This window comes from Emydura macquarii, unplaced genomic scaffold (genome assembly GCF_026122565.2).
Source record: "Emydura macquarii macquarii isolate MOO-44397 ecotype Brisbane River unplaced genomic scaffold, CSIRO-AGI_Emac_v2 contig_2457, whole genome shotgun sequence".
Lineage (NCBI taxonomy): Eukaryota > Metazoa > Chordata > Testudines > Chelidae > Emydura > Emydura macquarii.
The window spans coordinates 96,826-111,221 of record NW_027132594.1 but is presented as its reverse complement, the minus strand read 5'-3'; the positions used below and the strand labels follow the sequence as shown (position 1 = coordinate 111,221).

Here is a 14,396-nt window from a genome sequence, read left to right as displayed (position 1 = left end):
CTTCCGACCGGAAGAAAGTTTCACTGGTCTCTGGCCGCTACAAATTCCTTGGGAATAATTTTCTGCATCACGTTCGGCCACAAGCAGGTGAAGGTGCTGCTCACCCAACAGAGCTCAAGCTCTATCCATAGCCTTCATAGCGGAAATGTTCAGGCGGGACATCTGCAAAACAGCTGCCAGGCTGGCAGTACCATACCTATGGCGGTACCATCCCTATGGGATCTGCTAAGGGGAAAAAAGTTACGGGTAACCGTTCACGGAGGCGAGCACACACCTATAGTGGAATGGACATGAGCAACATATCTCGAAGAACATCAGTTACTGGTAAGTAACCTTGTTTTCTAATAACCATCCTCCATGACAGCCTCACAGATCTGTTCAAATCATCCTTCATCTACTACACTTGCTTGCATCTCTCACCTTTGTGACTAGCCTAAGATCTTTCCATTCTAATGTCAACTTCTTGAACAATCGCAACTATCCTGATTTCTAGGAGTCTGTCTGTGTACTGTGAACTCATGCATCCCAGAACATGGGTCCACAGAAGCCTTATTCTTGAAGAATTACAGTCGCGGTTAAGGAACCTTTTTGTGTGTGTGTAACATCATATGTGACTCTAAAATGACAGTTACATTTTGTGGAGGAATTTCTTCACATGCTTCCCAATAAATCACTTACTGAATGGATTAAATGGAATATAAAATATCGTATAATACAAAAAGAGAGTTATGTTACAAAACTGTGAAGAGTGTTAGATCATTTCAGGAAGTTCTTTGTTTATAGTGTCTAAGATTTGTTTTATTTTTTTGTATTCTTTTGTGCTTAAATGTTTTTTAAAAATTGGAGAAAGTGATTAAAATGTAAATAAAATGAGCTGATGACATGATTAATGTTGTTGAAATTTCTAGGACTCTGTGTTGACACAAAAGCGATAGCTGATACTGACATTAAGTTTACCACTGCCCCTTCAAAAAGAAATTTGGTTTCATTCTTTAAATGGCTGGTAGCCAGTGACATCTTTTAGAAAAATAAAATCTCTGAACGCTGTGTTAAAGGATTAATTTTTGTTTAGAATTACGTTGTTCAAAATGCATGTAATGACCTCTCACTGTTTTTGTTGAGCTAAAATGTTTTCTTTAAAATGAATACAGTGGATTTAAATAGTATGCTGTCACAAGGCTATGGCTTTGACCTGAATACATTAGCAAATGCATGTTCAGTTCTAGCATTTTTTTTAAAATTCTGGTAAATGTGCCAAGCAGTGTTGATTCAGTAAGCAGAAATTGTATTCCATTAAGGATGGAGATGAAGATGCAGATTTCATTTTACATTAAGAAATGTTTCAGATTCCATTTTGTGTTTGTAACCAAATATGGACCTAAATCAGCATCCCAAAAGAGTAAAGACAGTGGCCTTAATTCTTATGTCCAAACAAGCTGTAGTGTGGATATTATGTTTAGGGCATACGTGCAGAGAAGTTAGATAAACACATAAAATACTCGTTCTGGAAGATTACAACACGACTATTTCTTAAAATCTAGAATCTTAGCATACAAGAACCAAAAACAGAGAGAGAGAAAGCAGACTGCTCCCTAAAGCAGAGAGGCACACTCACTCCACCTTGCTATAGATTGCATCTTTGCAGACTAACTGCTGCTAGAGCCAAATCACATGATTCCTTATAGAGCCCCCTAGCAGTAAGCAGGCCTAGAAAACCCCCTGAGAATTTAAAGTGATGGTTTACAATTTTAACAGTTTTCAATACAACACAGTGGGGATAGTAGAAGGGTGACTTTACACCACTTTCTTGATTCCCCAGTTCTGAGCCTAGCCAGTTAATTACGCCAGTTCTGGTCCCACCCAACTGTAATGGCCCCAGAAGGGCCATTACGTTGTTGGGATAGCCAAAACACAGAGGTGCTCCAGCCGTGCTTCCTTCCCCCAAAACTTCCCTGTGCTGGAGACAACAAAGGGGATGTGATGCAGAGGTTGCCTAGGTTTATCCAGAACAGGTCAACGCTCAGCTGGCCAGTTAGGCCCCTGGAGTAGAATAAAGAGGCTGTAATGGGGACCAGGATCTCCTCCAATGAGTAGTTCATAGGCTTCTTTTGGTTTGTATTAAACTGTAGATAGCACTGATAAAACAGTAGGTTGAGTTTTGTTGGCTGAATGATTAAGGTAAAAATACTGCAGTTTGTAGGTGAATTAATGCTGCATAGTAGCTTTATGACGCAAAAGATAAATCACTCAACATATTTAACAGTAACCAATCAAAGTAATAAATAAATGGCAGATGCAGATCTCATCATAATATGCAGTGGAATTCTCCCTAGAATTGGCCATTAATCTTTGGAATACTTAGGGGAGAAAGGGAGAAAATGGGTTAAATTCTGTCAGTTACACTGGAGTCAATCTGGAGTAATTCCATTGCAGTCAATGGCCTTTATTCAGAGCTGTGATTGAGCTGAACGTGGCATAGCCAGGAAAGGGGTGGAGAAGGAGTCAAGGTGGCTTTGTGCCATTTTTGAGCCTCCCACATTCAGAGGCAATGAAGAACTGGAGTGGTCGCCAGCATAAACCAATGCAGCCCCAGGGTCTACTTTAATTTACATAAAGGGCCATTGAAGCAGCCCAGAACAGCTGGAGCACAGTGTACTGTGGCCAGGAATCCTCCCTTCTAACAACTGCCCCTTCCTGGTCCTGGCAGTCCTCTGGGAGAGGGGAAGGAATTGCCTGCTTTGCAGCCTCATATACCCACAGAAAAAGTATTCAAGAGTCAGGACAGGGCCTTGAATTGGAATGTCACATTTTGGGGTGCAGTCCAGACCAGTGAAAGATGGTCAGGGCCTGCCCTATCACCCTGGCTGCCTTAAACACTCTACTGCTGTGGTTCACAGCTTGGATGCCAGCAGCCAACAGACAAGCATGTCAGGCTGAGAAAGATGGGTCCTTCAACCCAGGGGCTTGAAGTTTCTGGGAATGGAAGTTTGGTGAGGAAACTATCTTAAATAAAGACTGTAGCTTGTTAAGTTGGGTCTTAGCCATTAGAAAGCCAATGTTTACTTTTGTTTGTGTGAAACCCTTTCTAACATTATTCCTTCTACATAGTATCACTTAACCTATGTCCTCTTCTTGGTAAACATGTTTTACTTTTAATCTAAACCAAGGCAGTGTTGGGTTCGCATTGAAGTAATTGTTAACTCCAGATAATGTGGCAAGCTGCTGGGGATTGTCTCTTTAAAGGACCATTTCTCTCAGTGGTCCAGTAGAAGGCTGGACATTCAGGGCAGCTGTTTTGGGGAAATTTGGGACTGGAAGTGTGCTGAGATCATCTTGCCAGGTGTAACCAAAGCTGGTGGAAACCAGGGGTGCCTGTTGTGTTGTGGCAGGGTGCTGGGCTCAGAAGCACTGAAACAAGGCTGCACCGCACCAAGACACTCACAGTGACAGGGCAGGTGGTAACACAGCTCCTTACTGTGCTGGATTGCACTCCAATGGTACATCTGAAGTTACCAAGAGCAGAATTTGGCCCCATCTCTCAGATTTTCTACATCTAAATTGCTGAATTTATTTTTAAAATCAAGTTTGATTATTATTTGTAACCCTAGCCCCAAAAATTCACACCATATAGTGTGCATAAAACACCCAAGTAAATAATTCACAGGAAATAATTTATTTGAAAATTTCATCCTCTTCCTCTGCTTGCAGAATGTCAACAAGTAGATCATAGGCTCCTCAAATTTATTAATTATTCTGATTGATTCAGCATACTTTTGCAATTTGTCCTAATTTTTTTATTTTATGATTGATTGCAAACAGTTTGCTATGAGCAGTTGGTTCTCAACAATCAAAATATCAGATGTGTGGGTTGGTCATGTAAGTCACATGGTATTTTTTCTGTTATGTGACTGAATGAGTCTACATGTTTTATAAACAGGAGAAGGCACTGGAGCTTTCAATCTCCAAGAGAGACATAGCTTACTAGAGATAGGTAGCAAAAAAGGAGGATTAGATAATTTTAGAAAAGTTTTAACCTTTCCCTTTCTGGCTTATTACAGTCCTTCCTAGAATCATAATTCCTGAAAAAATTAGATCGCTGAGACATTTTTATGGCTGCATGTAAACTAATAAAATTAAATTCTTTTGTTACATTCACAGCACGTAGTTCTATATGTGCATGTGTAACTGTGGCTGAAAAGGTGTGGTCAGTTCCTTGTCAGGTTATTTTAATTGCCTATTGGACAAGTACTCTGGCAAGGGATTTTTGAAACACTGTCCTCTTTCTGTGCCAGCAGTTGTCCTATCCCATATCAAATATTTCACTTCCAATGCAGATACTTGCATGTGTGAGCATAGAATGAGTTCTGCATTATCATTTGTGTGAATAAAATTTGATTGCTTGCATAGTCACAGAAAACAAACAGAAAAGAGCCATAAACACTGCAAATGCCAATTCATCTTTAAATTCAAGCCAATACTTGTTGGGTTTTTTTCAGTATCTCCCTATTTCTAGTAATTCATTAGTTAATGTAAGTGAAAACAGAAAGCATTCTACAAGTGCTAATTATTGTTGGTAAGTCTTATTATTAAAATGAAAATGAACCCTTTGTCCCCAGTTTTAAACAGTCTATGGACCAAATTCTGCTCTGTTTTGCAAGATTGTAAAGGAGAGCAGTATTTGCCTGACCGCAGCAAGACAACATACCTTCTTGCTGGTTGTTAAAATGTATTTATTATTTAATCATAATTATCATAATAATGATTTGTTTCTGGTAGCACTCGGAATTTGCTGAGTAAGGTAAGAAGTCACCTTCCAAAATATATATAGCCACTTTAGCAGATTTTCTGCAACTTTCATCACCATCATCACTAAATTCAAATAGATAATTTGGCCCATAGTTTATTATATAGCAGGTATAATTAGTTCAGGTTTCTTTTGCCAGCTTTTAGAGTGCTCTTTGTAAGGAAGCGTTCATTTCAAATTTCACTTTGCAAAACAATTTTTAAGAACAGTATATTTTTATTACGGATACAAACTATGCAATTTAACATTAACCTATGGTATGGTAGCTATATTTCCATCTAAACTAAGATCACATTCTGTCACTCCACATCTCCTTCGCACATTTTTTGTTTTATTGCATTAAAATCACCTTTTTCATTTATAGTTATAGTCTTCACATGAGTGGGCAAACTTTCAAATAGGAAATGGCTGTTTATTTTAGCCTATTTTCTCCAGGAAATTCAGTGGCAAAGTGAGTCATTAACACATTGTATTTTCTAGTAGCACTTTGACCTTATATCCAGAAGTCCTATAAAATCTGTGACAAGGTGTTGTATGCTATCATTTGTTGTTAAGAACTTATTTTTAATTCATGTTACCTTGGAAGTTTGTGGAATAAATTAATAATGGTGGACAAAGTGGACACAAATCACTAATGACTAGAAATTCAATGTGTTGTTATGCACATGTAGCATTCTGGACAATAATAACAAAGGTCCAGATCTTCAGCTGATGTAAAACACTGTAGCTTCATTGATGTAAGTGGAGCTGCACCAGTTTACACCAGCTGAGGATCTGGTCCAAATTATTTGCTCTGCCAACCGTAATTCTGATGCTTTTAAAATTTTTCTTTATTGAGGAATTGTAAATAATACATATAAATAAAGCAGCAAAAAGAACAGAAGAATAATCTTTTACAGTACTAACATAGTCATGAACAATAAAAGAAATTTCCTACATAGATTCCTCACATCATTTTTGTTTTAAATAAAACAAAATAAATGCCTTGATTAGAGTGTAACAGTTCGTGAAGATCAAAACATAAAAACATCCACCTATTAAAACAGCAACAGTCTTTTTTATTCCTGAGTGACAGTCAATATCACTAGCACTTTTTTCCAAAATGGGCAATATTTTACTTCCTTTCCCATTATTCGTTTTATGCTTCAGGAAGCACATTAGTCAAGATTAAGAATCAGGCATCAAAGCTCTACAGTTTTCAGTCATTCAGTGGCTTAGGTCTGAAATTTGGCAGCAGTTGATGGGAGTTACGCAAGCTACGCAGAGTAGCTTGCATAACTCCTGTCAATTTCGTAGCTTCCCTTTAGCATGCCGTCTCCACTGCACTGCGCTGATGGGAAATGCGGTCCTGATGACGCAGTGCTATGCCTTTTGAGGAGGTGGTTTAATTGAATCGACTTCCAGATCGATTGATCAGGTCTTCACTTCCTCAATCAGTCTAGACATATACCCTCAGTGACAGTTTTGGAAAAATTTAAGTAGGCAAGAGGACCAAATTGACAGTGATTTCTTTTTCTTGGTTTGAAATGTACATGTGACTTTTGTCCATCTCTAGCACCTACCATGCTTGCTATAACCAATTGTGTGCAGAAAGGTTGAGTTGACCTTTCTCTCACTCTGTTTGCTGTTGTAATTTTCTGACCCCCAAATCACATAATTTCATACTCTGATGCAGTGTATCATTTTTCTTTCTAAGAGTTAGATTGTGCCATTTACACAATGCCAGTGAAGTAGGGAGTCTCACCATCTTAGGATGTGTCTGGGAGACAGTCCATTCCCAAGTTCCTGGGAGAACAAGAGGAATGCACCACTGCATCATTCCTTTGGAAAATACAGACAGCTTCCTTGGTATGAGTAGGCCAGTGCAGAAGATGATACGCTGTGCCCTGCCTTCTCCTTTTGTCATGTGTTATGCCCCTATAGGGGAGCAGCTACTGCACATGGACTATTCTTATGTTTGACCCTTGTGGTGTATGCAAGGAGGGAGGGCTTTTTGTGACTGCCCACCACAACCCTCTGTCTCCTGTACACAAGACTCAGACACACAGGCTCTGATTCTTTAAAAGAGAGGGTCAGATTTGGTAGGGAAAATCCTCACTTGATGTAAATTATTGTAGCTCCAATGAAGTCAATGGAGTTATGACGGTTTACACCCTCAGAGGATCTACCTTGATGACTCAGTCTTTTCTAGCTAAGACAGTAGCTGGGAAAATGAATCCTCCCTTACAGATCATGAGTACCTGCAAAGTGATTCCACAAAAACTTCTTTAGCTCAATGGCTGGAGTAGTCACTCTGCACCTTTATGCACCATCCTTCCACAACCTGTTGAGGAGTAGAATGACAGGATCAGCATATCAATTAATCCTTACCCCACCCATGACTCACATGGAGCAGGATTCTATGCCATTTAAGGAGTGCAAACTATGCTGGTTCTGACAATTGAGGGACCTCCACACTTACAGATTTACTATCTACTGTACAAATAGTGTGCCAAATGCACTTGTTTGCATTTGGTCTTCTCAGGCTGGATTATGGCTTTTAATTGAGAAGGCACAATCTCTCCCCAGGCTGCTCCTTGCACACAAATGGACAAGATTGTTGTATCTCTTCCCACATCTACACACACACACCCATGCACTGGCCATGCTTTGGGGCCAGTGCACAGGGAGGCTACAGCAATAACTCAGCTTCTTCTTTGCCACTTTTCCAACATCCTACTCCCTATATGCGGGAAGAAGGAATGAGTACTTCCTGAGCTCCCTGGTGCTCAGAGACTGCTATTATGAATGGTGCCTGCTCAGCCACACAAGGTGTTGGCAGGGAGTGTGTGGGGAGTTCCTTGCTTAACTCTCCATCCTGCACAGCCCCACAGAGACTTCTCACAATATGGGCCCCTGCACCAGTGCAAATTAATGGGTGTCTACTGTGTCTCTGATGCTACTTTCAGTGAATAGAGAAAATTGAGATGGACTCCATAAAACTTGATTAAATCAAGTTATATATAGGTTTTTACAATGAATAATACAAAACTCCAGAAGATATTTCCTTAGCTGGAAGGATGCAATCCACTGAAGATTTTGTCCTCTTCCTCCTAACTCTATCACCCTTTTTTATTTTTCCATTTTGCTATGCAAGCAGGAGAAGTCCTTCCATTTGGTTTCCATGTCAGAGCCCCTGTCTCATTCTCCTTCCACGGGGGTTTCTGTTGAGTTTATAACTAAGAATTGGTCCGAATTGAAATCCAGACAAAGAATGTTGAAATTAAATGTTAAAGCAGACAGTTCGTTCAGTTGAATTTTGTTCAATGAAGTTGTTTTTTCTTTTTTAAGTGTATTCTGATTTTTAGAGTATTTTTGGAGCAAATTATGGTGTTCATATTGGCCACCATGACTCCAAATTTTATGGTGTTTATGACGTGGCTGCTTAACAAAATTATAATACGTAGCATGCACAGTATTTTATACTTCAAACCACTTTACAAACATTAACTTTTTTATAATTCTGCATGATAAAAAGACCATTCGGGGGGGGGGGGAAAGGAATGGGAAGAGAAAATAAACTCAATTTATAAGTTAAGTAATTTTTAACTAATGTTCTTGAATTTAAAAAAAAAAAAGAAAAAAGAAAAAAAAAAAGAAAGAAAAAGAAGCACTTCATCTTGAACCAAATTCCTTTTCTGGCTGCCTTAACAGGTTGATTTTAGTGCAATTTATACAGCTGGACAGGTCTGCGGGTGGCCAGAAACACTTTAGGTGGCCATTTACCATGGGATGAATTAATATGCAATGAATAGGAAATCTTGCAGGGCCTTTTGCCCAAAGTGCATAAGTAAAGATCATTCTAACATGTCCATCAGTTCCTTTTAAAACATTTAAGGTTTGTTATCAGTTTGTGGATGATTTCTGTTGAATCCCTTGATAGAACTCTGCAATGCAGTACCATGTATCAACACAATGGTTTTCTGACGAGCTCAGGCAGAAGAAACAAGAGACTTGGAAGAGAGACATGAAAAGCACACAAGAACTGAGTTATGCTGATGCATCAGAACATGGACATTAAAGTTAAAATTAAAAATAAAAAACAAATTAAACAGAAAGAATGCTGGTGTCACTGACCTCACTTTCAAAAGCAATGAGAAGCAGCCAATATCAGCATTTATATACTACATGTATCTTAGTAGAAATACCTACATTTAATGGAATTCCTTTGACACAAGGGAACTGGATGTCTCTGTTTGCTTACTGATCGCTGAGAGGTATTTTTAGATACTTAAAGGGCAAGAATTGTTCATCTGGGAAGAGCTTTATTAGAGACATGGTAATTACAGCAGCCTATAAAAGAACTATTTATGGAACAGAGGATAGGCTGGATGATTTTGAAGAAAACATGAATTTTAGAAGAAACATAAGGTCCTTCTCCCCTGATCATCAACATCAATAATACAGTGAAACCTGTGTTAGAGACCACCTTTGTTAGGCAACGTTGTCTAAAAATGTACTGCCCCAAAGTATCACCAAATGCATTGAGCATAGTCCTACTCCATCTTTAGTAAATGCCACCTTTATTAAACAACTGATTTTTGCTAGTTTTCTAATGGTTACTCAACACAGGCTTCCCTATACTTAAATGGTATGTCATAGTTTTCTGTGCCATATGTAAGTTCAGGAAACAGGACAAACAAAATAAGTATCATACAATAGATTTCTCTCTCTCTCAGATATTTTCCATCTATGTGGTAGTAGTGGGTTGATTTTCTATGAATGAAAATGTATAATTGACTTATTTGTGGAAGGGTAAAACTGTTCACAGGATTTGTCGCTCTAACAGTACACATTTGAAGATTTATTTTAATTGTACTTATGTCTTGTAGACATCTATAAAGAACTAACATTAAAAATTTTAAAAGTGAGTACTAGATTAGAGTAAGAGACCAAGCTTGGTATTTTAATATATATATATATATAATTCTCATTTTTATAGTATTTTTCTCTCCCCACACATACACTCTTGTCTGATCATCCGTCCTTCCTGTTTTTAAAAGAAGAGCTTTATCCTGCTTTTGACATCATGACTAATAAGTTCAGCAACAGGAAGGCAGCTGAGTGAGAACTTACTGTGATGAGAGATGACATGTTGCTGCTTCTACTTTAAACAGCAGCAGCACCAAAGAAGACTTGTGGGTGGCCCCAAAACATTTTCCAAACTCTTTGTGTGTGTGAAGGGAAGTAGCGCCCTAGATAAATCAAAGTATGACTACAGAAGGCAGGGCAGATCGCTGGATTGCTTAGAAAGACTGTTACAATTCAACCTAAGCTTCCCAATTCCATGTTCTCTCTGCCTGCCAGTTATGCTGCTTCCAAGAAGGAGATTGGAGCATAAGTGTTGCTCCTCTGACTTTCTTGGAGTGGAGTGAGGCTAATGGGAGGATGAATCCCCTGCTGTGAGAGGGGTTGGGAGAGGAGATGACCGGCAATATAATAGCAAGGTTTCCACCCAACTTCATCCTGGTGACAGCACACAGGACTGACGAGAAGGGAGGAGAGACACATGGGCCAGCATTCACCAAGTTCTGCAAGGGAAGCTGGGGAGGTCAGGGGTCCAGCTGCACTGTAAAAAGCCTGCTGAAATCCTTGCACTGTTTTCCATCTCCACTCTCTCACAGACAGCTTTCCTTTATTTATGGTCCATGGGTGCATATCCCTCCTGTTCCAGTCTGGCAATTGATGTTGTCAATATGCATTAAAAGTAAATATGAGGGTTCATAACATGGGGAAGCAAACTCATTTTTAAGTTCAGAGTGAGTACTTGACAAAATGACACAGACATAATTTTTTGTCTCTTGTGGTATCAGTTACTCTATGAAAGATGCTCAGTAAAATGTTGCTAGTGTTAGAAAAATAACTAGCATGTAACTACGTAATTTGATCGAGTGTAATAGATACTGCAGAATAAAAGTGTCTTGCAGGTAAAACAGCAGATTAACGCCTAAGACTAAACTGATTAATATTAATGTTCAATTATTTCCATTCTTTTACTGATAAATGTTTTTGTTTCCTCACAGACATTAATGAATGCCAGCTGCAAGGGGTATGCCCTAATGGTGAGTGTTTGAATACCATGGGCAGCTATAGATGTACCTGCAAAATGGGATTTGTGCCAGACCCTACTCTTTCAAGATGCATACGTAAGTAACAGAAATGATCAAAAACAATTTTTTTCCTTGCAACATACAATGAATTAAACAGATTAGATTTTCAAGCAAACTATTGTTGAATAAAGATATTGTAATTACGTATTGTTACAAACCAACATAAATCATCATATTAAAGATCTCTTAAATACAGGAAAAAAATAATGTAGTAAGCTGCCATTTTGAATCATGAAGATGTATTGGAAGACTCAGAGGATGCAGCTCCCCAAAGCAGGAGATTTTCAACCATAATTCTGTCATTTCCTAACTTTTGAGTGTTTGATTTTGCAACCTTCATAGTGTTCTTTCAATGTAGTTTATATGTATAATTTCTTACGGTTTTAAACAAGCAAACTTAAAAAAAAAACAAAAAAAAAACCATCATGTGGCATCATATTGACACCCACATGGGTCATCAGCTGGGTTGGAATATTTAGATCCACCACACAGGTCTCTGCCACTTGAGCTAAGAGTAACTATAGCCATTGTAGGTTGTCATCTACATGGAACAGCATTAGAAGGGGATGGGACACTTTGCCATTTATTAGTAGTTTCACAAAAGAATAACTCAGGAATCTTGGGCTGTTTTTTGAGTATGTCTGTGTCAGTATGGAATCCACTGTAGGTGGGTGTGCACCTCAGGAGTGTCAGATAGATGTTTTTTGAATAGCAATGTCCACTCATGAATCCTATGCCTCCTTATGCTCCTCTATGAGAGCATAAAGGGTGGACCGACCAAGGACCCTCCCTTTAGTTTTCTCTTACCACCCATTGCAGTGAGATGGAACCTGGCAAGTATCCAACCCGCTAGTTCTTAGCTTCGGCTAAATCTTTTCAAAAGCTGCATAAAGCTTCAGAACTCTTCTGATTCATGGATATCTGACCACTGTAAACTATATTACCAGTCACAGATGACGGAGCATGTCATATCTGAGTGTTCCCTTTGTTGTTTTGCCAGGGGTCTGAAGGACATTCACCAGCTCACTGTTGCGGCAATGTGCTGGCTATCAAACCTAGATATAAATTTGCAATCATTGCTACCCACCCAAGCCATACGAAAGACTGTAAACTATATCAACCCATTTGGACTTAATATTGATGGTCTCAACCTCCCGTACACCTCAACATGGCAGATCCAAAATCTGCAGACTTCAAGCCCTTCCCATCCTATGATAGATTAATTCCATTGAAAGATATTTGATGTGCCTATCATTCTGTATAAGAGCAGGTAAGTCACAGGATGCATGGTTGAAAGCTTATCTCCTTGAGCAAACTATGTTTGTTCAGATCCTGAGGAGAGGGCACCAGAGTGCTGGTAGCAGACAAGCCAGATTTATTCAGTGTCCTGTCTAGCAAATGCCTAAGACGAACGCAGAGAAGATGGAACTGAGAAAAGACCTGGCACCAGTACCTCTGGCACCGAAGCAAACTCCACTGTCACTGCAGACATCATCAGTGCTAAAGCTGACATTTCGGGTACCAATGTCTGGCACCAAAAAGGAGCACTCCAAACACAGAAACATGGATAGAAAATTTGTACCCTGCCACCCGGGGCTGAAGCCTGAGCAATTTAGCTTCTCAGGGCCCCCTGTGGCACCGGGCCAAGAGAAATTGCCCTGCTTGCTATCCTCTAACACCAGCCCTAGCTTTTATATGCAGAAAAAACAATTGTTGTGGCACAGATAGGCTGTGGAATTTTTATAGCATGTTGGGAGGGGAAAGAAAAAGGTTCAGAACCTCTGTCTTACACCAGCCCAGATGATGGTGTTAACAGAAGCTTTGATCGACTCATTGGTGAGAACTTTTCTACCAGAGCACAGGTTTTGATCTCTCCAGTCAATGACAAAGGACCTAAAATCGAATCTGACAATAACGATGTATACAGGAGGTCAGACTAGGTGATCACAATGGTATTGTGTGGCCTTGAAATCTATGAATGTCTGGGTTTGCTGTGTCACATGTCAACTTTCAGGTACATGATGCTGCATGCCAGATTTCACTGCAGCCCTTACAGCTATGGCTGAAGTTGGTGCCCTCCCCTTCCAAGCATCACATGATCAAAAGAGCCACAGTCCCTCACCAACTCCTACCAGAACTTGTTCAGTGACTGGACTGAGGGAGGGAGGGTCACGTCTGCTCTTCATTTTATGTCCTCATAAAGGGAGCACGAGGAGGCACAAGGCACATGCGCAGCTCTGACAGACACTGCTGTCAAAAGGCTCTGATCTCATGTGCATGAAACGTGTACCTACAGTGGATTACACATTGACAACAGCTCAAAGAACTAGTTAGTGTAGGGTAAGTAACTAGTCTTTCCGTTCCATCAGGCTCTGGTGGGCAGTGCTCTGTAGTGGGCACAGACTCTGCCTGTTCCCCCCATGGTTAACCCCTTGTGTCCTGTCCCCTGCTACCTGTCTTTGCACCTGTCCTGTCTCTTCTCCACCCTGGCTCCTCATCCCAGTCCCATTCTCCTTACCTAGCCTCTGCTGTATTAATTTAGATGGAATAAGTGGACCAAAGGTGTTAAAGTAACCTGGTCTCTGTCCAACATTAAACAATGTTAAACAAGGCCAGGGTTTGGTATACAGAGACCTCAGCTTACTTAGTACCCTGCCAAACACACCGTTAAAAATCCTTTTAACTTTTTATTAAAGGTAAAGAAAAGAAGGAAAAACAATTAGAGTTTGAAATGTAAAGTATTAAATAAGGCTTTCATTCTAACATCTTCCCTTGTTCCTTTTCCCTTTCGCTGCAGAGAGCTTTTAGAAGGAAAACCCTCTTGTTTGATAGACTCTTAGCTGGTATCTGAGATGGTAATAACGGTCTATTTGGGGAAGGGAAAAGAAGTTAGTTGAGATGGGCTGGTGCTATTGTTGTTGCTATTGTTGTTAAAATCCAATCCTGTTTCATCCCAGATGGTATTTGGGATCAGCTGGAGCTGGTGGAGGTCACCTGGGTCCCACTCTCTGGCCCAATCTAGTCAGAACATCTCTGGTGTCATGGTGGTGGCAGCCATGATGGTGAAGCTTGCTCCAATAGCCGACTTTTCTCCCAAAGTCTCTTTCTTTAAAAACCCACAAAGGGAATAGTGGGTGGAATAGCCCATCCCCATTATTTTGTCCACCATTTAGGCCTAGTTTCCGACACACGAGTTTTGGTTCAATGATCCTGGTTCCACGCTTTTTTTCTTTACCAGGCATGATCTTAACACAGTCTTTGTGTTGTATCAGAAGGCCTTTTTGTTTGGACTAATTCAGGTTTTCTGTCTCGCTTTTGTGCCCTTTCCCATCAGCATTTGTTGTTATAGGTTATTGTGAAATCTTATGAACTTTTACATACTTTTTACAGTTGAACTCACAACTGAGGGTAAATTTGTAGGCTCAATTACCACAACATGATTC

General features: G+C 39.8%; 1 protein-coding gene across 1 annotated transcript in view; it reads left to right on the top strand.

Moving 5' to 3' along the window:
* The window catches only part of LTBP1 (latent transforming growth factor beta binding protein 1), a gene marked incomplete at its 3' end in the record, with an annotated part of 277,622 nt that overhangs the window by 174,491 nt on the left and 88,735 nt on the right, over positions 1-14,396 (top strand). The window contains exon 9 of the mRNA XM_067562644.1: positions 10,867-10,989. Coding sequence (XP_067418745.1) covers positions 10,867-10,989 — 123 coding nt within the window. The remainder of the gene's footprint in view (positions 1-10,866; positions 10,990-14,396) is intronic.